General features: G+C 40.2%; 1 protein-coding gene across 3 annotated transcripts in view; it reads left to right on the top strand.

The window, feature by feature from the left end:
* The window catches only part of MATN2 (matrilin 2), a 181,010-nt gene that overhangs the window by 92,990 nt on the left and 60,760 nt on the right, over window positions 1-27,260 (top strand). For all 3 annotated transcript variants that reach the window (XM_049853537.1, XM_049853536.1, XM_049853535.1), the window contains one exon: window positions 8,929-9,051. In XM_049853537.1, the coding sequence (XP_049709494.1) occupies window positions 8,929-9,051 (123 nt within the window). The remainder of the gene's footprint in view (window positions 1-8,928; window positions 9,052-27,260) is intronic.

Genomic DNA, 27,260 nt, shown 5'->3' with positions numbered 1-27,260 from the left:
TAGATCTATCAGTCACAGGCTTAATTTCTTTAACAAAGATTGTGTAGCCACATCCTTGGTGAACCTTCTAGGACACGTGTTCTTAGTTCGTACAACAAAATTTTCCACATCTTTAAGTTTAGTTTTCATTTTGCACATTTTGAAGTCCATCTCTTTCCTCTTGCATTTTACTATAAGCGGCAAGGAGAAACCATGTCTCCTCAGCCAGATATCCAAGTTCATCTTTTATAAGTTCTGCCTTCCACCAGACATTTGAATATAATTCAGAAAAGTTCTTTGCCACTGAATAAAATCATCACTCTTACTTCATTGTCCGATCACATGTTCATCATTTTCTTTTAAAGTCTGACCAGAAGCATGTTTGACATTCACATTTCTAGCAACATCCTGTCATTGGCACCACATGTTTTCTGTAAGACAATAGAGACTTTCTCTGTAGCTCTCCTCCCTTCCTTCTGAGCCCTCACCAGAACTGCCTTTGATGTCCGTAGTTCTACCAAAAGTCTCTTCAAGGCAGTCTAGGCTTTTACCATTAGGCACCTTAAAACTCTTCCAGCCTCTACCCATTACCCAATTCCAAAACCACTTCCACATTTTAGGTATTGAAACCGGACCAATGGGTCCATGCCCAGGCTGCAAGAAGCCAAACTCTCAGACGCTGCTTTTGAGAGGAAGTTTATTTCTCAGTCTAGCAAAGCAGGAACTCAGACATATCGACCTCAGATTGAGTTCCCCGATCCACGCGAGCAGTGTACAATTTATACTTATACATATCCATTTAGGGCTGGAGGGAAACGAGAGGCAGGATCAGAGGTTTTACATATTCATAGTTTCTACTGATTATTTATTACAAGGCAGGGCTAAGACTCGGCACAGAAGTGGCCGACGGACCAAACGCTTTTGAAATGGGCTCAATTATTGTCGCTGATGCATTTCCAATGATTTTGGTTTCTTGGCATGAGTCTTTTGGTTCCTTGACATAAGTTCTTCTGCGTTACTGCACATGCGTGGCAGCCCAGGGCCGTTTGTCAGTCATCGTGGTCTGCTGTGTGCATGTCAGGCTACTCTGAGCCGGTTAGACCTGGACTCTTCCAGGGCTCTCTGTGGGCCTGAAAAACAACTTAGGGAAAGTAAGTGATGTGGTGGGGAGGTGTCCGGGAGTGGCCTGGTACTTGATGGAGTACTAATTAATTATGTGTCTTCAGTGTCTTCAGCCTCCAGAGTCCCCTAACAAAACCTGTCAGAGCAGCATTCCCACTTCTCAGCACCAAATTCTTAGTTATCGAGTGCTGTTACAAACAGAAACACTACAAGTGGATGGTTTTAACAAACAGAAATTTATTTTCGCACGGTTTAGGAAGGTAGAAGTCCAAATTCAGGGTGGCCAGTTCTAGGGGAAGGCTTTCTTTCTCTGCCGGCTCTGGAGGAAGGTCCTTGTGTCTTCTGACAAGACTGCTCCTGGGCAGTCCTCATGTGGCTTAGCATCTCTCTTCCTCCTCCTCTGGTTCTCTGGCTTGCTTGTTTAACCTCTTTTATATCTCAGAAGAGATGATTTAAGACACACTCCACACTAATTCTGTCTTGTTAACATAACAAAGACAATCCATTCCCAAGTGCAATTATAACCACAGTCATAGAGGTTAGGATTTTATAACATATATTTTGGGGGGACACAATTCAATCCATAACACTTACGGTATTTGATTATCATTATGACCCAGGGTTTAGCACACAGTAAATGGTTAATAAATGATTGTGGAAAAATGAATTGCACTTAAGTATGTGTTTACCCCCAAACTTGGCCTGACTTGATTAGGGTGGCAGCGTGATAAAAATACAAACTACATTTATTGAATGTTACTAAGTCCCAGGCACTGTTTGAAATATTTTACACGTATTACAACAACCCTGTGAGGTAGGTACTATTGTTACCCACATTTTATAAGTCGCTTAACCTCTCTGCTTCAGTTACTTTATCCGTAAATTGTGGGTAATAATAATTCCTATCTCAGAGAGTTTTTGTGAGGATTAAATGAGTTAACATGTGTAAAGTGCTTTAAAAAAAAGAGTTGTTGTGGCTTCAGCTCCAACTCATGGGGACCACGTGTGTGTCAGAGTAGAACTGTGCTCCGTAGGGTTTTCAATGGCTGATTTTTCAGAAGTAGATTGCCAGGGCTTTCTTCCGAGGTACCTCTGGGTGGACTTGAGCCTCCAACCTTCGAGTTAGAAGGCAAGTGTGTTAACCGTTTGCAGCACCCAGGAACTCCATAAAGTGCGTGGAACAGTGCTATATAAGTGTTTGCTGTTACTATTATTGTCATTTTAGTGTCTGATATGCATTAGGCAACTGATAAACATTAGTTGAATTGAATTTCTTTATCCTTTATGAATTTTTGTCTTTTTATGAACCCTTGCATTTATTAATATGTCACATGTATGGTGGATTTTTAAAAATCATGTTGTGGTCTGTACCCATAATGACAGTGGTACACAGCGTGAGGATCGAGCATGGCATTACTGCCGCCTTCAGAACTTCAGAACTTACTCCCATATTCTCCTGTGTCAGTTACCCTCAGTGAGGTGGGGATGGTTGATATTTACGCTGGGGACCAGGGATGAGAGGATCGATTTTTATATTGAAAGATCAGATTTTTAATTCATCAGCCAACTGCTCATATTTGAAGCATGACTTCCCGCTCAGATGTTAAGTATTGGATTTCTCCCCTATGGTTATCAAGATCAATAGGGAACCCTTTCTCTGAGTTTTTAGATCCTGCATGTAAAAATCCAGTCATGCCTCAGGGAGGAGGGGTCTTGTAAGTCTGACTTTATTTGTGTGTTTAATATATGCTTAAGGAGCCCTGGTGGTGCAGTGGTTAAGCACTCCGCTGCTAACTGAAAGATCCATGGTTCAAACCCACCAATTGCTGTTCAGGAGAAAGATGTGGCAATTTGTTTCCATAAAGATCACAGCCTTGAAAACCCTATGGGGCAGTTCTACCCTGTTCTGTAGGGTTGCTATGAGTTGGAATTGACTCAACAGCAATGGGTTTTATGAGAATATGGACTTAGCAAGTAAATTGATTCTACCATCACTTTAAACAGCAAATTTGATTTTTCTTACTTCACCATCAACAAACATTAAAATCCAAATGTTCTTCTTTAAAATATCTTGTTTTTGCTAAAGCTGTTCTTGCAGACTGGTCCCTGTTGAGAAAACCTTGGACTGTGACCAGATTATAAATCAGAAACCTTCAGTCTCAGGTTTTACTGTCTTGCACCAAGTATCATTTATCCTTGGAGACAGCTAAGTGATTTCTCACAAGTTGAGCAGAGACTAAATGTGGCAAGACTGGCTTCAAACTCTAAGATTTTAACCCTTGTGATCAGGAGGGCTGAAGAATGATATCCAGGAAATTACTCTTTCCATTTGTAAAGGAGAGTATAGAAACTTCAGGCAAAAGCTACAGAGAATGGATTTTGTTAAAGTAGATGAGACCTTCAAACAATAGAGACATTGCTAAGTTACACACATAGATTGCCTTCATATGTCTGCCTCCTAACCTTGGCTTCCCTTTTTATGAGTACAATTTTGCAAGCAAGGAAATTACACCAAGAACTCAAAACATGCAACGAAGAATGTCAGAGTTGAATGGACTAGCTTGTCAGTTGCTGTTGAGTTGACTTCGACTCATGGCGACCCCATGTGTGTCAGAAAACTGTGTTCTATACAGTTTTCAGTGGCTGGTTTTTCAGAAGCAGATCACCAAGGCCTTTATTCTGAGGCACCTCTGGGTAGACTTGAACTGCCAACCTTTCGATTAGCAGCTGAGCACATTCACCACTGCACCAGGGACTCTGATGAACTAGCTGTTGTTGTTGTTAGGTGCCGTCGAGTCGGTTCTAACTCAGAGTGACCCTATGCACAACAGAATGAAACTCTGCCTGGTCCTGCACCATCCTCACAATAGTTGTTACGATTGAGCCTTTGGCCTTGAAAAGCTTTTAGGTGCCTGGAAACAGGCTCCTCCATGTCTAGCCGCTGCACTGTTGGCTTACTCTGGTGTCTCCAGCAGCCTGGCAGCCAACCCGGTGGTTCTCAACTCAAGGTGAAATTTGACACCTTTTCATTTCAAAGGCCAGGGTCTTGGGACCCAAGAATCCCTGAATCTGCCTTTGCCATCCCCTCTCTCCCACTCAGTTCCCCCAGAGAGCTGTGCATACAAAGAACAAAAGTGAAATGAGAATCAAAACTTGGAGAAGCCAGTTTATCCAGTGAGACTGGCCCTGTGGTTGGCTGATTAATGGAAAAAGTCATTTAAAGAGGGGAATCATAAAAAACTACATATCCAGACCCATCCTACCCATTTTGTCTTTATTTAAAAACATTAATGTATGTTTAGTAAAAATCAGTAATTTTATGTTGATTTGAAGAAAAAAATATGATTTTCTAAATCTTTTTGTATAAACCATACCTGTAATGTGTTGTCTATGATTTTTAGTTTTAGATCCTTTAAATTAGAGCAAAAATTTGAAGACTTTTCTAAAACAATCTAAAGTCAGAATCCTTGTAAATTTTTATGAATTTTTCCCCAATCTTTCACACTTCTTCCATCCATGGCTGGTTCTACAGCAGTTTTGGCTAGCAAATGGCCTTAATCGAATCTTTACACAGCATTCAACTTAGTTTTTTATTTAAAAAAAAAAAACTTTTGGTGTTTATATTTATTGGTTTTTCATAATATTTAATTATATTAACGGTAACATGTATAAATACCGTATATACTTGGAAACAAAAGCAATTTTAACTCTTTATAACAGCAATTCTCAAATTTTAGTATGCGTCCAAATCACCCAGAAAACCCGTTGCTGTCAAGTCAATTCTGACTCATAGCAACCCTGTATGACAGAGTAGAACTGCCCCGTAGGGTTTCCGAGGAGCAGCTGGTGGATTCGAACTGCCAACCTTTTGGTTATACAGATTCCTGGACCCCACACCCAGAGTTTCTGATTCAGTAAGTCAGCGGTATCCATTGCCAGTTATGACTCATAACCACCCTATAGGACAGAGTAAAAATGTCCCAAAGTTTCCAAGGCTGTCATCTTTACTACAACAGACTGCCATATCTTTCTCCCATGGAGTAGCTGATGGGTTCAAACTGGCGACCTTTTGGTTAGTAGCTGAGTTCTTAACCACTGCACCACAAGGACTCCTTAGGTTAGTTGTATGACCCAAGAATTTGCATTTCTAACAAGTTCTCAAGTGAAATTGATGCAGCTGGTTCATGGACCTCACTTTAAAAAAAAAAAATTTTTTTTATTGTGCTTTAGGTGAAAGCTTACACAGCAAATTAATTTTCTATTCAGTAATTCATATATGAATTGTTCTGTGACATTGGTTGCAATCCCTGCAATATGTCAGCACTCTCCCTATTTCCACCCTGGGTTTCCCGTTTCCATTCCTATGGTTCCCTTCCCCTTCCTGTCTTTTCATCTTTGCTTTTGGGCAAATGTTGCCCTTTTGGTCTCACATAGTTGATTGCTCTATGGATCACATTCCTCACGGGTGTTACTGTTCATTTTTTAGGCCTGTCTAATATTTTTTTATTATTATTATTTGGCTGAAAGGTGGCCTCTTAAAGTGGCTTCAGTTCCAAGTTTGAAGGGTGTCTTAGGGCAGTAGTCTTCAGGGGTTCCCCCAGTCTCTATTAGGCCAGTAAGTCTGGTCTCTTTTATGAATTTGAATTTTGTTCTATATTTTCACCCATTGTAACCAGGACCTCCTGTTGTGTTCCTGGTCAGAGCAGTCAGAAGTGGTAACCAAGTACTATCTAGTTCTTCTGGTCTCAGCTAGAGGAGGCTGTGCTTGGTGTGCACCATCAGCCCTTTGGACTAATTGCTTCTTTGAGTTTTTGGTTTTCTTCACTTTTCTTTGCTCCAGATGGGAAGAGACCATCAGTTATATCTTAGGTGGCTGCTCGCTAGCTCTTAAGACTTCAGATGCTATTTGCCAACTAAGGATGTAGAACATTATCTTTATGAACTATGTTATACCAATTGACCTAGGTGTTCCCTCAGACTATGGTACTTTGCCTTCAAGCCCAGTAGCTAAGTCATTCGAGGAGTTTGGTTATGTCTAAGAAGTTTCCATAACTGTGCCCCCTACACGCTGTATTATATGTATGAATTTACATACAGCATATACAGACATGTATGTAGAAATATTCACAACCATGCATGTATATGCATGCACGTGTACCCTCGTACTACCTCCCACATTTATTTAACATATATATCTACCTACGTATCCATACAAATTATTGTTTGGTCTTACTTTTGTTGCAAGATTATATGTTATAGTATTTACCATAGTTGCTATTCTTGTGTACCTCTCAGCGTCTTCCTTTGCCTTGGTCATGTTGTATTGCCTTTCCCTTCACCAGCGTTAACACGTGTCAACTATCTATTTAGTGATTCTCTCCCTCCCCATCCCATCCCTGGTAACCATCAAGGAATGTTTTGTTCTGTGTGTAAACCTATTCTTGACTTTTTATAATAGTAGTCTCATATAGTATTCGCCCATTTGTGATTGACTTATTTCACTTAGCATAGTGTTCTCCAGATTCATCCATGTTGTGAGATGTTTTGTGGATTCCACCTTATCCTTCATTGTTGTGTATTATTCCATTATATGTATGTACCACAATTTGTTTATCCATTCATCCTTTGATGGACATTTAGGCTATTTCTATCTTTTTGCTATTGTGAATGATGCTGCAGTGAACATGGGTGTGCATATGGCTGTTTGTGTCACAGCCCTTATTTCTCTAGGAGATATACCTAGGACTGGGATTGCTGAGTTATAAGATATTTCTAGCTTTTTAAGGGAGTGGCATACCATTTTGCATAGTGGTTGTACCATTTTACAGTCCCACCAGCAGCATATAAGAGTTCCGATCTCCCCACACCTCACCAGAATTTGTTTTCTGGTTTTTTGATCAGAGTCATTATTGTGGGGTGAGATGGCATCTCGTTGTAGTTTTGATGTGCATCTCTCTCTGAGTTTAAGTCAACTCCACGGCAATGGGTTTGGTTTTTTGGTTTTTAATAGCCAATGGTCACAAGCATTTCTTCATGTGTTTGTTAGCCACCTGAATGTCTTCCTTGGTGAAGTATCTGTTCATGTCCTTTGCCCGTTTTTTGGTTGGATTGTCTGTCTTTTTCTGTTGAGGTGAATTTTTCTATATATTTTAGAGATTAGACCCTTATCAGATATGTCATTGCCAAAATTTTTTTCCAGTCTGTAGGTTCTGTTTTTACTCTTTTGGTGAAGTCTTATGATGACCATAAATATTTAGCTTTTAGGAGGTTCATGGACCTCACTTTGAGAACCAATAAACATACAACTCAGTCAATGGGAGAAGTGCGCAGGTGTTCTAGCGTGCAAGTGTTCTCCCAACCTTGAGCGTTTAACATATTCTGGGCTTCAGTCACAATTTCCAGAGATAATGAAAAACATTGATTGGTCAGGAGTTAGTTAAGTAGAGGTCAGTTAAAAGAGCTTCTTCTATACCACTTTTTAAACACCTGATCTAACATTGAATACTCAATTCTTGAGCATTCTGGAAAAAGACTAATTTTGAGTATGGGGCTTAGACTTGAGGACTAAGCAAAACCTCTAACCTCTTTTCAGTCTAAATTTTGGGGTCAGCATATTCAGGTTTCCTCTAAGGGACAGAGATGGCTGGGCTCAGAGATTACACAGCATGATGAGAAAGAGAAAGTTCAAGAGAGAGGAGTTTGGGTTTTTGCCTTTTAGGTACAGTGAACTGCCTGTGCATCATTGTGGCACTGCCTATGTCCAGAAACTTTGAAATCAAATTAGCAGCTTCGCTTTTTGGAGGAGATACTAAGAAGAAGGTGGCCAGAGGTAGGCCTGGCTGATTGAAGGTATAAAGTATACAGAGGCAAACATCCAAATCAGGGATTGGGAGATTTTCAAGATGGCCAGTCAGGAGAGATTTTCAAGATGACGGTGTGAAGAGGTTGAGGTAAGGAGTGCTGACTGCTCATAAAAGCCAGTATGGACCACAGCATGGCCAGTTCCTGGGATACTTAGACTAGGGCATGTGCCAGGGCTTGGTACTTTGATCCTAATGCCATCAGTGTCACCACTAATTTTTTTAATGATTGATTAGTTTTTGACAGGTGAGAAATTAACATTTAGGAGGATTTGCTACTAGTTCAGTATATATGTTGTAACTAAACTCCAGCAACTGGCTAATGTCCCTTGATGAAGTAAGAGTCCATTAAGACCCTGAGACAACATGAACACTCCGTTCCCACAATAATGGTTTGGTTATTAAACCAACAACATTAGGTGCTATTAGAACACTGTAGGGAAGTGAAGTTACAAAAATGGTACTTTAGACGAAAATTTAACAAATCTGGGAGCAAAGGTATAAACACAACACAGATCATTGCCTTTTAAGGGTCTTTAGCTTGTTCCTTTGAATCCTTTCATGACTATATAAGTGTGTCATTATTTCCTCCATGTGCAGTTTTTTTTGATTGTACATGTGTTAATTTTGCAGATTCCATTTCCTTGTTATTATTATTAAAAATTTTTTGTTAGTAAAATATCCTAAAACATTATAGAGGCAAACATTTTTTAAAGGAAAAAAAAATCACCCACAATCCTAACACAACAATTATTTTTATTTCTGGACTCCTGATTTTTTTTTTTTTTTCTTTGCAAGAAGAGGCTTTTTATTCCTATTTATATCCCTGTTTATTTATCCATACTTGTCATTGCTCAACAATATGAATCCATATTTATATTTGTTACATGTATGCTTCCACTCTGTCATCCTCTTTACATCTATTTACAGTTCTAATTCAACTCCGAATGTGTCTTACTCTCTACAGCTGTGGACTATTGTGCATCAGAAAACCACGGATGCGAACACGAGTGTGTAAATGCTGATAACTCCTACATTTGCCGGTGCCGTGAAGGATTTGCTCTTAACTCAGATGAAAAAACATGCACGAGTAAGTGATACCAAAAAAAAAATTTTTTTTTGATGCTATAATATGGGGACTGTGGCTATGGAAATCTCCCAAGTGTAGATTAAAACCCATCGCCATCAAGTCCATCTGACTCATGGTGGCCCCATGTGTGTCAGAGTAGAACTGTGCTCCACAGGGTTTTTCATGACTGTGATCTTTTGGAAGTAGATCGCCAGACCTTTCCTCTGAGGCACCTCTGGGTAGATTCAAACTTCCAACCTCTCAGGTAGTAGCCAATAGATTAACCATTTACACCACCCAAGGACTAAGTGTAGATTACCATAAGATTATGTGGTAAAGGTCTAGTACCTTCTACCCCTATTCCACCTTTGTAAGGCCCCTCTTAACTGGACAACGTCTACAGTTCCGCTATATCTCAAAGTCACCCTTTAAAGAAGTTGACAAAGGTGTATTGTATCTGGAGACCATAGGTAGGGTGCTCTTCCAGAATCTACTGAGTGTGCTGGCAACCAGACCACCTTACTTCATGTTGACTCAGCCAGCTGTGGTGATCAGCATTAACAGGGTTTAAGAAATATTTTCATGGAAGCTTTGTCACTTGCGGGCTTCAGCTCCGACTCCACACAGGCACAAGAAAATCACTGAGCTGAGAAGAGTTGAATGTGGTTGCTTCTGGGTGGGGTGGAGTAGGTGAAGGGGGGTTTGCAGATAACGGCTCTTCTTTTGATTGAACTGTTTAGTTCTATTAGATTTTAACTATATGCCTAAACGTCAAAATAAATTTGAGCTCCCAATATCAGCAAATAAAAATTTATAAAGTAAAGGTGATCACTAGTTTTTTTTTAATTTTTATTGAGCTTTAAGTGAAAGTTTACAAATCAAGTCAGTCACTCATACAAAAACTTATGTACACCTTGCTATATACTCCTAGTTGCTGTCGCCCTAATGAGACAGTACATTCCCTCTCTCCACTCTCTACTTTTGTGTCCATTTGGCCAGCTTCTGATCCCCTCTCCCCTCCAGACAGAAGCTGCCCACAAAGTTTCATGTGTCTATTTGATCCAAGAAGCTCACTCCTCACCAGTATCATTTTCTGTCACATAGTCCAGTTCAATCCCTGTCTGAAGAGTTGGCTTTGGGAATGGTTCCTGTCCTGGGCCAACAGAAGGTCTGGGGGCCATGACCACTGGGGTCCTTCCAGTCTCAGTCAGACCATGAAGTCTGGTCTTTTTATGGGAATTTGCGGTCTGCATCCCACTACTCTCCTGCTCTCTCAGGGGTTCTCTGTTGTGTTCCCTGTCAGGGAAGTCATTGGTTGTAGCTGGCTACCATCTAGTTCTTCTGGTCTCAGGATGATGTAGTCTCTGATTTACATGGCCTTTTCTGTCTCTTGGGCTCATAATTACCTTGTGTCTTTGCTGTTCTTCATTCCCTCATGCTCCAGGTGGGTTGAGACCAATTGATGCATTTTAGATGGCCACTTGGAAGTGTTTAAGACCCCAGACGCCACTCTCCAAAGTGGGATGCAGAATGTTTTCTTAATAGATTTTATTATGCCAATTGACCTAGATTTCCCCTGAAACCATGGTCCCCAAACCCCCGCCCCTGCTACACTGGCCTTCAAAACATTCAGTTTATTCAGGAAACTTCTTTGCTTTTGGTTTAGTCCAGTTGTGCTGACCTCTCCTGTATTGTGTGACGTCTTTCACTTCACCTAAATCGACTCGACGGCACTGTGTTTGGTTTTTTTGTTTTGTGTACTATCTAATTAGTGAATATCGCTCTCCCTCCCTCCCTCCCCCCTCTCGTAACCATCAAAGAATATTTTCTTTTCTGTTTAAACTATTTCTCGAGTTCTTATAAAAAAAAAAAATTTTTTTTTAATAATAGTGGTCTCATACAATATTTGTCCTTTTGCAACTGACTTAATTTCCCTCAGCATAATGCCTTCCAGATTCCTCCATGTTATGAAATGTTTCACAGATTCGTCACTGTTCTTTATCGATGTATAGTATTCCATTGTGTGAATATACCATAATTTATTTATCTATTTATCAGTTGATGGGCACCTTGGATGCTTCCATCTGTTTGCTATTATAAACAGTGCTGCAGTGAACATGGGTGTGCATATATCTGTTCGTGTAAGGGCTCTCATTTCTCTAGGATATATTCCAAGGAGTAGGATTGCTGGATGGTATGGTAGTTCTATTTCTACCTTTTTAAGGAAGTGCCAAATCGATTTCCAAAGTGGTTGTAACATTTTACATTCCCACCAGCAGTGTATAAGTGTTCCAGTCTCTCCACAACCTCTCCAATATTTATTATTTTGTGTTTTTTGGATGAATGCCAGCCATGTTGTAGTGAGCTGGAACGTCATTGTAGTTTTGATTTGCATTTCTCTAATGGCTAATGATCATGAGCATTTCCTCAGGTATCTGTTAGCTACCTGAACATCTTCTTCAGTGAAGTGTCTGTTCATATTCTTTGCCCATTTTTTAATTGGATTGTCTTTTTTAGTTGGGTTTTTGCAGAATCATGTAGATTTTAGAGATCAGGCACTGATCAGAAATGTCATAGCTAAAAACTTTTTCCCAGTCTGTAGGCAATCTTTTCAATCTTCTGGTGAAGTCTTTGGATGAGTATAGGTGTTTGATTTTTAGGAGCTCCCAGTTACCTAGTTTCTCTTCTGGTGTTTGTGCATTGGTAGTAATGTTTTGTATAAGTTTATGCCATGTATTAGGGCACCTAGCGTTGTCCCTATTTTTTCTTCCATGATCTTTATCATTTTAGATTTTATATTAGGTCTTTGATCCATTTTGAGCTAGTTTTTGTGCATGGTGTGAGGTATGGGTCTTGTTTCATTTTTTTGCAGATGGATAGGTGATCACTAGTTTTGCAGAAGTATTCCAAAGCATTCTTTTAATGTAAAGGTCAGAGCACTTAAGGGATTGTATATAGATTATTAAAGTTTACTTGAAAGAAGTTTGTTTCTAAAGTATTAAGGCCCAACATTTTTTTTCTTTTTTAACTTGCTTTTTATTTATTGTTAAAATAGTACATTAGCTTTAAAATAAATTCTTTCCCTTTTTATTGTCTTTTAAGTGGAAGTTTACAGTTTAAGTTATTTTCTCATGCAACAATTTATACACACATTGTTATGTGACCGTAGTTGCTCTCCCTATAATGTGACTGCACACTCCTACTTTCCACCCTGGATTTCCCGTGTCCATTCAACCAGCTCCTGTTGCCCTCTTCCTTCTCATCTCACCTCTGGACAGGAGCTGCCCGTTTAGCCTCAAGCTAAGAGGCACACACCTCACAAGTATCATTTTATGTCTTATCCCAGTAAACAAAGTCTTATAGCCCAGTCTAATCTTTGTCTGAAGAGTTGGTTTTGGGAATGGTTTTAGTTTTGGGCTAACAGTGTCCGGGGGCCATGTTTTCTGGGATCCCTCCAGTCTCAGTCAGATCATTAAGTCTGGTCTTTTTATGTGGATTTGAGACCTGCACCCCAATTTTGTCCTGCTCCATCAGGGACTCTCTGTTGTGTTCCCTGTCAAGGCAGTCATTGGTGGTAGCCAGGCACCATCAAGTTCTTCTGGCCTCAGGCTGATAGAGTCTCTGGTTTATGTGGCCCTTTCTGTCTCTTGGGCTCATATTTTCCTTGTGACTTTGGTGTTCTTTATTTTCCTTTGCTCCAGGTGGGTTGGGACCAATTGATGCATCTTAGATGGCCACTTGCTAGCTTTTAGGACCCCAGACGCCACTCACCAAAGTGGAATACAGAACATTTTCTTAATAAATTTTGTTATGCCAGTTGGCCTAGATGTCCCCAAAACCATGATTCCCAGACCCCCGCCCCTGCTACTTTGTCCCTCGAAATGCATGGTTGTATTCAGGGAACGTCCTAGCTTTTGGTTTAGTCCAGTTGTCCTGACTTATCCTGTATTGTGTGTTGTCCTTCCCTTCACCTGAGATAATTCTTGTCTACTATCTAGTTAATGAATACCCCTCTCCCTCCCTCCCCACCCTCATAACCATCAAAGAATATTTTCTTCTGTGTTTAAGCCTTTTCTTGAGTTCTTATAATAGTGGTCTCATACAATATTTGTCCTTTTGAGATTGACTAATTTCACTCAGCATAATGCCTTCCAGATTCATACATGTTATGAGATGCTTCAAGGATTCATCAGATTCATCCATGTTATGAAATGCTTCAAGGATTCATCATTGTTCTTTATTGTTGCATAGTATTCCATTGTGTGAATATACCATAATTTATTTATCCATTCATCTGTTGATGGGCACCTTGGTTATTTCCATCTTTTTGCTGTTGTAAACAGTGCTGCAGTGAACATGGGTGTGCATATATCTATTTGTGTCAGGGCTCTTATTTCTCTAGGATGTATTCCAAGAAGTGGGATTGCTAGATCATATGGTACTTCTATTTCTGGCTTTTTAAGGGAGGAAGTGCCAAATCGATATCCAAAGTGGTTGGACCATTTTACATTCCCACCAGAAGTATATAAGTTTTCCAGCCTCCATAACCTCTCTGACATTTATTATTTTGTGTTTTTTGGATTAGTGCCAGCCTTGTTGGGGTGAGATGCTATCTCATTGTAGTTTTGATCTGCATTTCTCTAATGGCTAATGATCATGAGCAAATGCTCATGTATCTCTTAGCCACCTGAATGTCTTCTTTGGTGAAATGCCTGTTCATATCCTTTGCCCATTTTTAAATTGGGTTGTCTTTTTGTTGTCGAGGTTTTGCAGTATCTTGTAGATTTTAGAGATTAGACCCTGATCAAATTTGTCATAGCCCCAATTTTTTTTCCAGTCTGTAATTTGTCTTTTTACTGTTTTGGTGAAGTCTTTGGATGAGCCTGAGTGTTTGATTTTTAGGAGCACCCAGTTATCTGGTTTCTCTTCTGGTGTTTGTGCATGATTAGTTATGGTTTATATTCTGTTTATGCCATGTATTAGGGCCCCCAGCCTTGTCACTATGTTTTCTTCCATGATCGGTATTGTTTTAGGTTTTATATTTAGGTCTTTGATCCATTTTGAGTTAGTTTTTGTGTGTGGAGTCAGGTATGAGTCTTGTTTAATTTTTTTGCAGCTGGATATCCAGTTATTCCAGCACCATTTGTTAAAGAGACTGTCTTTTCCTCATTTGACAGACTTTGGGTCTTTGTCAAATATGAGCTGCTCATAGGTGGATAGTTTTCCATCTGGATTCTCAGTTCTGTTCCATTGGTCTATTTGTACCAGTATCAGGCTGTTTTGACTATTGTGGTGGTATAATAGGTTCTAAAATCAGGTAGTGTGAGGCCTCCCAGTTTGTTCTTCTTCTTTGGCAATGCTTTACTTATTCATGGACTCTTCCCTTTCCATATGAAGTTGGTGATTTGTTTCCCCATCTCCTTAAAAAATGTTGTTGGAATTTGGATGGCGATTACATTGTATCTATAGATCACTTTGGGTAGAATAGACATTTCCACAGTGTTGAGTCTTCCTATCTGTGAGCAAGATGTTTTCCACTTACGCAGGTCTCTTCTGGTTTCTTGCAGTAGAGTCTTATAGTTTTCTTTGTGTAGCTCTTTTACGTCTCTGGTTAGATTTATTTCTAATATCTTATCTTCTTGGGGGCTATTGTAAGTGGTATTGATTGGTGATTTCCTCTTTGAAGTTCTCTGTGTTGGTGTGGAGGAATCAAACTGATTTTTGTATGTTTATCTTATATCATACTCTGCTGAACTCTTCTATTATTTCTAGTAGTTTTCTTGTGGATTCTTTAGGGTTTTCTGTGTACAAGATCATATCATCTGCAAATAGAGATACTTTTACTTTTTCCTTACCAATTTGAATGTCCTTTATTTCTTTTTCTAGCCTAATTGCTCTGACTAGGACCTCTAGCAAAATTTTGAATAAGAGTGGTGATAAATGGCATCCTTGTCTGGTTCCCGGTCTCAGTGGGAATGTTTTCAGGCGCTCTCCATTTAGGGTGATGTTGGCTGTTGGTTTGTATAAATGCCCTTTATTATGTTGAGAAATTTCCTGTCTATTCCTACTTTGCTGAGAGTTTTTATTATGAATGGGTGTTAGACTTTGTCAAATGCCTTTTCTGCATCAATTGATAAGATCATGTGTTTCTTATCTTTTATTTTATTTATATGATGGATTACATTAATTGTTTTTCTAATGTTGAGCCATCCCTGCATATGTGGTATGAATCTCACTTGGTCATGGTGAATTATTTTTTTGATATGTTGTTGAATTCCATTGGCTAGAATTCTGTTGAGGATTTTTTTGTCTATGTTCATGAGGGATATAGGTCTGCAATTTTCTTTTTTTGTGGTGTCCTTACCTGGTTTGGGTATGGGGGCTATGTTGACTTCATAGAATGAGTTCAGGAGTATTCCCTCCTTTTCTATGCTCTGAAATACTTTTAGTAGTAGTAGTGTTAACTCTTCTCTGAAAGTTGGTAGAATTCTCCAGTGAAGCTGTCAGTCCAGGGCTTTTTTGGGGGGGGAGTTTTTTAATTACCTTTTCAATCTCTATTTTTGTTATAGGTTTATTTAGTTGTTCTACCTCTGTTTGTGTTAGTTTAGGTAGGTAGTGTCATGGATTGAATTATGTCCCCCCAAAAAATGTGTGCATCAACTTGGTTAGGTCATGATTCCCAGTATCCTGTTGTTGTCCTCCATTTTGTGATTGTAATTTTATGTTAGAGAGTATTAGGGTGGGATTGTAACACCCTTACCAGGTCACATCCCTGATCCAATGTAAAGGGAGTTTCCCTGGGGTGTGGCTTGCACCATATTTTATCTCTCAAGAGATAAAAAGAAAGGGAAGCTAGCAGAGAGGGGGGACCTCATACCAACAAGAAAGCAGAGCCAAGATCAGAGCGTGTCCTTTTGACCTGAGGTCCCCTGTGCTGAGATGCTCCCAAACCAAAGGAACACCATGCATCACAAGCACCTTCCTCCGAGCCGACAGAGAAAGCCTTCCCCTGGTGCCAGCACCCTGAATCTGGACATCTAGCCTACTGGACTGTGAAAGAATAAACAAGCCATCCACTTGTTGTATCTCTGTTATAGCAGCACTAGATGACTAAGACAGGTAGTATATTTTTAGAAATTTGTTCATTTCCTCTAGGTCTTCAAATTTGTTCTTGTTGTTGTTGTTAGGTGCCGTTGGTTCTGACTCACAGTGACCCGACACACAATAGAACGATATACTGCCTGGTCCTGCACCATCCTTACAATTGTTGTCATGCTTGAGCCCATCCTTGCAGCCACTGTGTCAGTTCATCTCATTGAGGGTCTTCCTCTTTTCTGCTGACCCTGTTCTTTACCAAGTGTGATGTCCTTCTCCAGGGACTGATCCCTCCTGGCAACATGTCCAAATTATGTAAGACGCAGTCTCGCCATCCTTGCTTCTAAGGAGCATTCTGCTTGTACTTCTTCCAAGACAAATTTGTTTGTTCTTTTGGCAATCCATGGTATATTCAGTATTCTTTGTCAGCACCACAATTCAAAGGCATCAATTCTTCTTCAGTCTTCCTTATTCATTGCCCAGGTTTCACATGCATATGATGTGATTGAAAATACCATGGCTTGGGTCAGGTGAACCTTAGTCTTCAACACGACATCTTTGCTTTTCAACACTTTAAAGAGGTCCTTTGCAGGAGATTTGTCCAATGCAATGTGTCTCTTGATTTCTTGACTGCTGCTTTCATGGCTGTTGATTGTGGATCCAAGTAAAATGAAATCCTTGACAACTTTGATCTTTTCTCCGTTTGTCATGATGTTGTTTATTGGTCCAGTTGTGAGGACTTTTGTTTTCTTTATGTTGAGGTGTAATCCATACTGAAGGCTGTGGTCTTTGATCTTTATCAGCAAGTGCTTCAAGTCCTCTTCACCTTCAGCAAGCAGGGTTGTGTCATTTGCATAACGCAGGTTGTTAGTGAGTCTTCCTCCAATCCTGATGCCCCGTTCTTCTTCATATAGTCCAGCTTCTCTGATTATTTGCTCAGCGTACAGATTGGATAGGTATGGTGAAATGATACAACCCTGCTGCACATGTTTCCTGACTTTAAACCACTCAGTATCTCCTTGTTCTGTCAAACAACTGCCTCTTGATCTATGTACATGTTCCTCATGAGCACAATTAAGTGTTCTGGAATTCCCATTCTTCTCAATGTTACCCATAATTTGTTATGATCCACAAATGCCTGTGCATCGTCAATAAAACACAGGTAAACATCCTTCTGGTATTCTCTGCTTTCAGCCAGGATCCATCTGACATCAACAATGATATCCGTGGTTCCACGTCCTCTTCTGAAACCGGCCTAAATTTCTGAAAGTTCCCTGTCGATATACTGCTGCATACGCTTTTGAATGACCTTCAGCAAAATTTTGCTTGTATGTGAAATTAATGGTATCGTTTGATAATTTCCATGTTCAGTTGGATCACCTTTCTTGTAAATATGGATCTCTTCCAGGCAGTTGGCCAGGAAGCTTCCATATTTCTTGGCATGCACGAGTGAGCACTTCCAGCACTGCATCTCTTTGTTGAAACATCTCAGTTGATATCCCATCAATTCCTGGAGCCTTGTTTTTTGCCAAGTTTGTTAGAGTACAGTTTTTCAACGTATTCTGTTATGATTCTTTTAATTTTATTTTGGTCTGTTGTGATATCACCCATCTCATCTCTTATTCGTGTTATTTGCTTCCTCTCCTGTTTTTTTTTTTGTCAGTTTGGCCAATGGTTTATGTTGATCATTTCCAAGAACCAGCTTTTGGTCTTGTTAACTCTTTCAATTGTTTTTCTATTCTCTATTTCATGTGATTCTGCTCTAATTTTTATTATTTGCTTTCTTCTGTTGCCTGAAGGCTTCTTTTGCTGCTCTCATTCTATATGTTCAAGTTGTAGGGTTGAGTTTTGGTTTTGGCCCTTTCCTCTTTTAGGATGTGTGCATTTATTGCTATAAGTTGACCTCTAAGTCCAGCTTTCACCATGTCTCAAAGCTCCCGGTAGGATGTGTTTTCATTCTCATTTGATTCTGTAAATTTCTTTATTCTGTCCTTAATTTCTTCTATAACCCAGTAGTTTTTGAACAAGGTGGTTTTAGTTTCCATGTGTCTGATTTTTTTTTTTCATTGCTTTTTCTGTTATTGATTTCCACTTTTATGACTTTATGGTCAGAAGAGATGCTTTGTAATATTTCGATGCTTTGGATTCTGTTAAGGCTTGTTTTATGGCCTAATATGTGGTCTATTCTGGAGAATGTTCCATGAGCATTGGGAAAGAAAGTATACTTTGCTGCTGTTGGGTGGAGTGTTCTGCATGTATCTGTGAGGTCAAGCTGGTTGATTGTGGCATTTAGATCTTCCATTTCTTTATTGAGCTTCTTTCTAGATGTTCTGTCCGTCACCACAAGTGGCGTGTTGAAGTCTCCTACTATTATTGTGGCGCTGTCAATATCTCTTTTCAATGCTGTTAGAGTTTTTTTTATATATCCTGGAACCCTGTCGTTGGGTGCATAAATATTTATTATGGTTTGTGTTCTCCTGGTGTATTAACCCTTTAATCATTATACAGTGTCTTTCCTTATCTTTGTGGTGGATTTTACTTTAAAGTCTATTTTGTCAGAGATTAATATTGCCACTCCTGCTCTTTTTTGATTGTTGTTTGCTTGATATATTTTTCCATCCTTTGAATTTTAGTTTATTTGTGGCTTTAAGGTGTGTCTCTTGTAGGCAGCATATAGATGGACTGTGGTTTTTTTTTTTTTTTAATCATTTCTGCCATTCTCTGTCTCTTTATTGGTGCATTTATTCCATTTGCATTCAGTGGAATTACTGATAAGTATGAGTTCAGTGCTGTCATTTTGATGTCTTTTTTTGTGTGTTGTTGACGGTTTCTTTTTTCCACTTAATTTTCTGTGCTGAGTCATTTTTCTTTATGTATTTTCTTTTCATCTTTGTCATTTTTGTTGATTTTGTACTTGCTGAGTCTTTATATGTTTTTCTTGTTTTTTATTTTGATGTGGAGGATTGTTAGTTTCCTTTGTGGTTACCTTAATATTTACCCCTATTTTTCTAAGTTTAAACTAATCTTTTATTTCTGTGTATCGCCTTGACTTCCTCTCCAGATGAAAGATCCATCACTACATCTTTTTATCCTATTATGTTTTAATGTTGTCATCTTTTACATATTGACATCTCTGTTTCCCTATTTTCAGAGTTTTAGCTTTGATTTATTTTTGTGACTTCTCTATCTGGGTTGATATCTGATTGCTCTATCTTGTGTTCTAGTCTTGGGTTGTCATATGATGTTATTGATTTTCTAACCGGAGGACTCCCTTTAGTATTTCTTGTAACTTTGGTTTGGTTTTTTACAAATTCCCTAAACTTTTATTTATCTGGAAATCCCCTAATTTCACCATCATATTTGAGAGACAGTTTTGCTTCATATATAATTCTTGGCTGGCAAGTTTTTTCGTTCAGTGCTTTATATATGTCATCCCATTGCCTTCTTGCCTGCATGGTTTCTGCTGAGTAGTCAGAGTTTAGTCTTATTGACTCTCCTTTGTAGATGACTTTTTGTTTATCCCTGGCCACTCTTAAAATTCTCTCTTTATCTTTGGTTTTGGCAAGTTTGATTATAATATGTCTTGACGACTTTCTTTTGGGGTCTATCTTGTGTGGGGTTTGCTGAGCATCTTGGATAGATATCTTCTCATCTTTCACGATATCAGGGAAGTTTTCTGCCAACGAATCTTCAACAATTCTTGCTGTATTTTCTGTTATCCCCCCACTTTCTGGTACTCCAATCACTCATAGTTTATTCCTCTTCATAGAGCCCCACATAATTCTTAAGGTTTCTTCTTTTTTTTTAATTCTTTTATCTGATTTTTCCTCAAATAAATTGGTATCAAGTGTCTTTATCTTCAATTTCACTAATTCTGACTTTCACTACCTCAATTCTGCTCCCGTGACTTTCTGTTGAGTTATCTAATTCTGCAATTTTATTGTTAATCTTCTGGATTTCTGTTTGCTGTCTCTCTATGGATTCTTGCAGCTTGTTAAATGTGTCATTATGCTCTTCTATAATCTTCTTAAGTTCTTTTATTGCTTTGTGTGTGTGTTCCTTGGCTTGTTCTGCATTTTGCCTGATCTTCTTCCTGATCTCTTGAAGAGTTCTGTATATTAATCTTTTGTATTCTTCCTGTGGTAAGTCTAAGAAAATATCTTCCTCTGGAAGATTTCCTGATTCTTTGTTTTGGGAGCTTTTGGAAGCCATCATGGTCTGCCTCATTATGTGATTTGATATTGACCATTGTCTTCCAACCATCAATAAGTTATTGTATTTATTTACGTTTGCTACTGTGTCCTAGTTTCTTGTTTTGTTTTGATATGCCCAGATAGTCTGCTTGTGTGAGCTAATTTGATTACTGGTGCCTATGAAGTTCTCATGTCCTGTCATCAGGTGGTTAAATCTGTCACTAGGTATGTGAGCCCAGGAGTCTGTTTACTTTTCTTGTATGGATTTAGCTCAGGTGTCCAGGTAGTCAGTCACCAAGTGTGTGGTGCAGGCTCTCACCTACAGCCCTAGATGGGCAGGGGTGATTGGTGTACACACAGGTATCTGGCTGCAGTAGGGGGTCAAACACCGAGCAAGGCAGGGGGCTGATAGCTGCCCCTGAGTGTCTGAGAGGAAACCATGTCCCTGTTCTCTAGAATGCATCGGTGGGTGAGTTTTGCAACCGTACTATGGGCACCCAATGCTGTTGGCTGTAAGGTCTGGAAGGCCACACTTATTCTTGGACCCCTGTCATGGGTGGCTAGATGGCATGGGTGGAGCCACCAATCCTCAGGTCCCTGATGTAGGTAGGTGAGGACCTTGTTTAATGAGACCCAGCATTTTTAAAGAGTGAAGTTTAAGAGGAATTTAGGATAAGTATCTCTGAAACATACATCAATGAGAAAATATGACTTAATTCATGGAAAAGGGGACACGTCAAGTCAAAAATGTACACTTATGGATCCCTTACCACAGGCCAACAGAAATGAATAAGGCAAGGTCCTTTTTGGAGGAGAAGATACCTTGTCTGAGTCTTGAAAGCTGAGCCATCATTCACCAGGCAAAGAAGGTTGATATGGGGGGGTTCCAGGAGGAGGAAAGATATGTGCAAAGATATGGGCCAGACCAGGATATTTTAGATCTCCATGCCCAGCACATACCTGGCATACAGTTGATGCTTGATAATTTGGTTATTGAACAAATAAGTGAATGAATGAATGAACTGCTATATTTCTTATCTTCCTTCCCTTCTGAATATTCTGAATTACAAAGTAGCAGCCTGAGTTATGGTAAGGCCTGGGAAGGTATGGTTGCTTGGCTGACAAGTAAGTATTCCACATCAAAGGCAGAGGCCATGTGCTGCCAAGGAGCTGCCCAGTTCAAATCCAGCTCTTCTGCATTAGCTGAATGATCTTGGGCAAGTTATTTAAACCTGTTTCCTTCATTGTAATAAGGATTGATAATACTGCCTACTTCACAGCATCATCTCAAGAACTAAATGAGATAGTTCATATACACCACTTAGCAAATTGCCTGGTGCTGAGTTCTTGCAAAAGCTTTAAATTAGTTAAGTATTTATTGCACATATACCAGTTGCCATCAAGTGGATTCCCCCTCATGTGTGTCAGTGTAGAACTGTGCTCCACAGGGTTTTCAGTGGCTGATTTTCGGAGGTAGATCACCAGGTCTTTCTTCCAAGGTGCCTCTGGATGGACTTGAACCTCCAACCTATCAGCGGAGTGTGTTAACCTTGCACTACTGAGGGACTCCATTGAGCATATTCCTGGGCTAAGTTTAAAGGTGCATAAAAAATTCAGGACTCGGCCCCAGCCTTCATACTGAAAGCTGGTCAGAGACAAAAGCTGGACCCACACCAAGCAGCCTGGCCACAATACAAAGCATTATACTACCAAGGGCCCGCAGCATGATACAGACAAACCAACCGCAGGAGCTACAGGAAGGTGGAGATCAGTTGGACTAAACCAGTTGGGGCTGTTGTCTCACTAGGATGAAGCTGACAGTAAAACATGTACCAGGACCATTCTCTTTCCTGCCTCTAAAGGACTCTTTCCCTGGCTGGGGTCACTTGATTTCCACCCCCACCCCTAGCCCAGTTCCCAGATCTACACCAGAACCCCCGTACTGTGGCTCAACATGTCTCCTACCCCGGAATTCCTCGGGGTCATGGAGAATTAAAAGTCCCAGAATGGTGCAGGCAAAGAGGTCTGAGCCCTGGACTTAGACTCTGGAACTAGATATGCAGCATAGGGAGACTGAAAGAGGAGGTTTGGCTGGGAGTCAGGGGAGGGTTGGACCCAGCTGGGAGGTCTCACCAACTAGGCACGGAGCCCAGGAGTTCATCTGTCTCTGGGCCCTGTCCTACCACTCAGAGAACAGTTCTGGGAAAGCTGAGGAGTCAGCATCAGAGAGATGTGTCCCCTTGAACAAGGGCCCCCTTCCCACCATGCTTGGAGGAAGGGCAGAGAGCCAGACTTTGAAAGGGGGTTGGAAAGAGAAAGGAGACACCCAGAGTACTTGGAAAGTTGAGGAAAGAAGGCAAAAGCCTGGTTGAAAGAACCGAGACACTTGGGAGTGCTCCAGGTCTGTGATGGGGATAAGATCAAGGACTGAGAAATAGGGACCAGTTATAAGGGCAGAAACACAGGATGAAGGTAGTAGCTCAGAATCAAGGCAGGCATCCTGTTAGTAATTAATAGGGCATCCCATTAGGTTCAGTCACACCAGCCTTGCTGCTGCTGTAATGTTGAGGAATTTGGGGAATGTTTTCCTGCTTCTCATAACCGTGCAAAAAAAAAAAAAGATACCCAATTTTCTTAAATTTCAGTCATCCTTTATTTGAAAGCCAATCCAATTAGTAAGTGTATAATTATTGTCTAAAAAATGGTAGACTAATCAATGTAATATCCAAAAACCAAACCAAACCCATTGCCACGGAGTTGATTCCGACTCATAGCCACCCTACAGGACAGAGTAGAACTGCCCCATAGGGTTTCCAAGGCTGTAATTTTTATGGGAACAGACTGCCACATCTTTCTCCTGCGGCATGGCTGATGGATTCTCCAAACATAATTAATTTATGGTTAAATCAGAATTTACATAATTGAGTTTTATGTTCCTGAACAAATAACATAGTTTAAAATATAGAGGGAGTGTTCACAAAAGCATTACCTTTTATAATTCCTTACCCTAAGCTACCAATTCATCTGAATATTTTTTAGAGGAAGAAGGTTGGAAAGCAACATCAACTCACAGACTTTTTGAGATCTAATTTGAAACCATTACTGCTGAACTGGGCATGAGGACACTCTTAAATATTCAGCGACTTTTCAATAGAAAGATAAATGGAGGACTTCAGTCCATTGTGTAGGGATTTGTGTCTTTGGTATCAAAGAGACTGGGTGTCAAGTATAATGCTTGAGCTAACCTTTCTGATAGCTGTAATGATGAGTGAAGTCAATTGTGGACACTGACTTTTGCATGTGGCTATTGGTGGCCCACTGGTTAAGAGCTTGGCTGCTAACCAAAAGGTCAGAAGCTCAAATACACCAGCCACTCCTTGGAAACCCTATGGAGCAGTTCTACTCTGTCCTATAGGATCACTATGAGTCGGAATTGACTTGACAACAATGGGTTTGGTTTTTGGTTTTTTAAAAGTCATTTACTGACTTTGAGATCATTATGCTCATTATTTTCCAGACTTCCCTGATAACTTGTTGACATTTTCATCTGTATTTTTTAAATAGAATGCTTTTGCACATAGTTAGACATTGAAAAGGATCTCTGGTGGTGCAACGGTTAAGCGCTTGGCTACTAACTGAAAGGTTAGTGGTTTCGAACCCACCAGCTGCTCTTCGGGAAAAAAGACCTGGTGATCTGCTCCTGTGAAGATTATAGCCTAGGAAACCCAGTGGGGCAGTTCTACTGTGTCTTACAGTATCACTATGAGTCAGAATTGACTCGACAGCACACAACAACAAGGCACTGAATGAATATTTGGTGCTTGCATTAGAAGTGAAACACAGGAAAAAGAAATAATTTTATACATAATTAGCAGTCGAAGAGCTAAAAAATACTGTATTGGCCATCAGGCTTCCTGGCTCGGATCTAGCTAGTCTGCTGAGCCCACTATCTTCCTACAGCCGATAATATGCCGCTTACTTGTGTCGTGGGCCTGTCTGCATGAATTAAAGACTTTCAGGTTGGAAGTGGCCTTAAGGTTCAGCCTAGTTTTGGCCCAGCCACCCATACTACAGTGTCCCCACCTTACCAACCTTCAGCCTGTCCTTGAATACCCCCACTGACAGGAAACTCACTACATTCCATGGCAGTCAATTCCACTTTGTACAGCCCTTGGTCATAGAAAGTGATTCCTTAAACTGAGCTGAAACCTACTTCCTTGTGCTTAGAGGCCAACAGAACATATTGAGCTTCTCTCATATTCCTTGATCACTAAGGATGAGTCATATCAAAATAATTTAATCTCATTTAGTAGACTATCCTGGCATGGAAAATGTGGTAGGAACTTTATGTAGAGTTCAGTAGACATTGGACCATTTTGCTAATGAGAGCCCCAAGGACCAGATGGAGAAATGTGTGCTAGATGAAACAGTGATTGGTTGGGTTTATAAGTGGCTGAATATCAGTACCCAGATCGTGCTGACTACAGGTAGTCCCCGGGTTACGAACTTCTGACTTAGAGACAACTCATACTTGCTCTTTAATGTTACGTACATTTGCCTTCACTTAGAACCCATTGAACCAATCCCTGCCTACAACAAATTCTTCATTGCAGTCACCTTCACTTGCTACACATACAGCTTTTAAGTCATTGAAAAGGCTTTGAGCCTTTCTTGCACTAAAAGTAAGGCCAAATAAGAACATATGCACCTGTTCTGACTTACCTACAAATTTGACTTACAAACACACTCAGGAATATATCTCGTTCATAACCCGAGGACTGCCTTACTCAACTGAGAGCCTCCTGGAGGGAATTTTTTAGGTAACCTGGTGGAGGAAACCTCAAGGAAGGGATGAGAATTCTCTTCCGTTCTTAGTGACCTCTATGTGGCTTTTGATGGGCACTGTTTCCTCATCTAAATGCTCACAAAACACTCTGTAACATTAATAACCATTTCTTCATTCAACAAATATTTGCTGAGAACCTACTAACTGCCAAATACTGTTCTAGACATTGGGCGTACTATAAATAAAATAGGCAAAAATCTCTGCCTCCGTGGAGCAACATAAGAGTGTAATTACTGTTGTTAGGTGCCATCGAGTCAGCTCCGACCCATAGCGACCCCATGTACAACATAATGAAACATTGCCCCATCCTGTACCATCTTCACAGTCGTTGCTATGTTTGAGCTCATTGTTGCAGCCATTGTGTCGATCCATCTTGTTGAGGGTCTTCCTCTTTTTCACTGATGCTCTACTTTACCAAACATGATGTCCTTCTTCAGAGATTTGTCCCTCCTGATAACATGTCCAAAGTAAGCAAAGTGAAGTCTCACCATCCTCCCTTCTGAGGAGCATTCTTCTTCCAAGACAGATCTGTTCATTCTTCTGGCAGTCCATGGTATATTCAGTATTCTTTGCAGACACCATAATTCAAAGGCATCAATTCTTCTTCAGCCTTCCTTTTTCACTGTCCAGCTTTTGCATGCATGTGAGGTGATTGACTATGGCTTGGGTCAGGAGCACCTTAGTCCTCAAAGTGACATCCTTGCTTTTTAACATTTTAAAGAGGTCTTTTGCAGCAGATTTGCTTAATACGTTGTTTGATTTCTTGAGTGCTGCTTCCATGGACATTGATTGTGGATCCATGTAAAATGAAATTCTTGACAACCTATTTTCTCCATTTATCATGATGTTGCTTATTGGTCCAGTTGTAAGGATTTTTGTTTTCTTTATGTTGAGAGGTAATCCATACTGAAGACTGTAGTCTTTAATCTTCCTCAGAAAGTGCTTCAAGTGTATGTGTAGTAGGAAAAAATAGAGGGGGGATGGTCTCAACGACTTGAAGGAGATGAGGGAGGGAGGAGACCTTCAAGTCAGAGGGTACACAGCACCAGGGCAAAGGCCTTGAGGCAGCAACTGTGCTGCCTGGCATGTTGAGGAACAGCCAGGAGGCCGTGTGCCTAGAATTGAGTGAGAGGGTAACAGTAGTAGGCATTGAGATCCAGAGAGGTAACAGTCGGGTCAGATTTTACTTGGATCCACAATCCATACCCATGGAAGCAGCTCAAGAAATCAAACTATGTATTGCATTAGGCAAGTGTGCTGCAAAAGACCTGTTTAAAGTGTTAAAAAGCAAAAATGTCACTTTGAGGACTAAGGTCCGCCTGACCCAAGCCATGGTATTTTCAATTGCCTCATATGTATGAGAAAGCTGGACAATGAATAAGGAAAGCCAAAGAAGAATTGATACCTTTGAATTATGGTGTTGGTGAAGAATATTGAATATACCATGGGCTGCCAGAAGAACGAACAAATCTATCTCGGAAGACATACAACCAGAATGCTCCTTAGAAGCAAGGATGGAGAGACTGCATCTTACATACTTTGGACATGTTGTCATGAGGGATCAGTCCCTGGAGAAGGGCATCATACTCAGTAAAGCAGAGGGTCAGCAAAAAAGAGGGAGACTCTCAACAAGATGGATTGACACAGTGGCTGCAGCGTTGGGCTCAAACATAGCAACGATTGTGAGGATGGTGCAAGAGTGGGCAGTGTTTCGTTCTGTTGTACATAGGGTCACTGTGGGTCAAAACCGACTTGATGGTAACTAACAACAATTCGGAGCTGTACCAGGGTTTTGAACAAAGAGTGTTATGATCTGATTTCAGATTTTTAACGGGTTCTCTCTGACTGCTGTGTTGATACTAACTCGTATTTTTAAAACACTTTCCTACTTAAGACTCTTTCACATTCATTCTCTCACTTGTATTTTTTTTTTTTTTTTATAATCTTGAATGATTGATGTCCGGGAGGTATACTTGCGCTTCCGTTCCCCAGGTCTTTCTAGGGTGACCAACTCATTCCTGTTTGCCCAGGATTTTGCTGGTTTTAGCACTGAAAGTTCAGCATCCTGAGAACCCCTTCGGACCGAGGCAAACTGG

The sequence above is a fragment of the Elephas maximus genome, chromosome 15 (genome assembly GCF_024166365.1).
Source record: "Elephas maximus indicus isolate mEleMax1 chromosome 15, mEleMax1 primary haplotype, whole genome shotgun sequence".
NCBI lineage: Eukaryota > Metazoa > Chordata > Mammalia > Proboscidea > Elephantidae > Elephas > Elephas maximus.
This window is presented reverse-complemented; position numbering and strand designations above follow the sequence as displayed.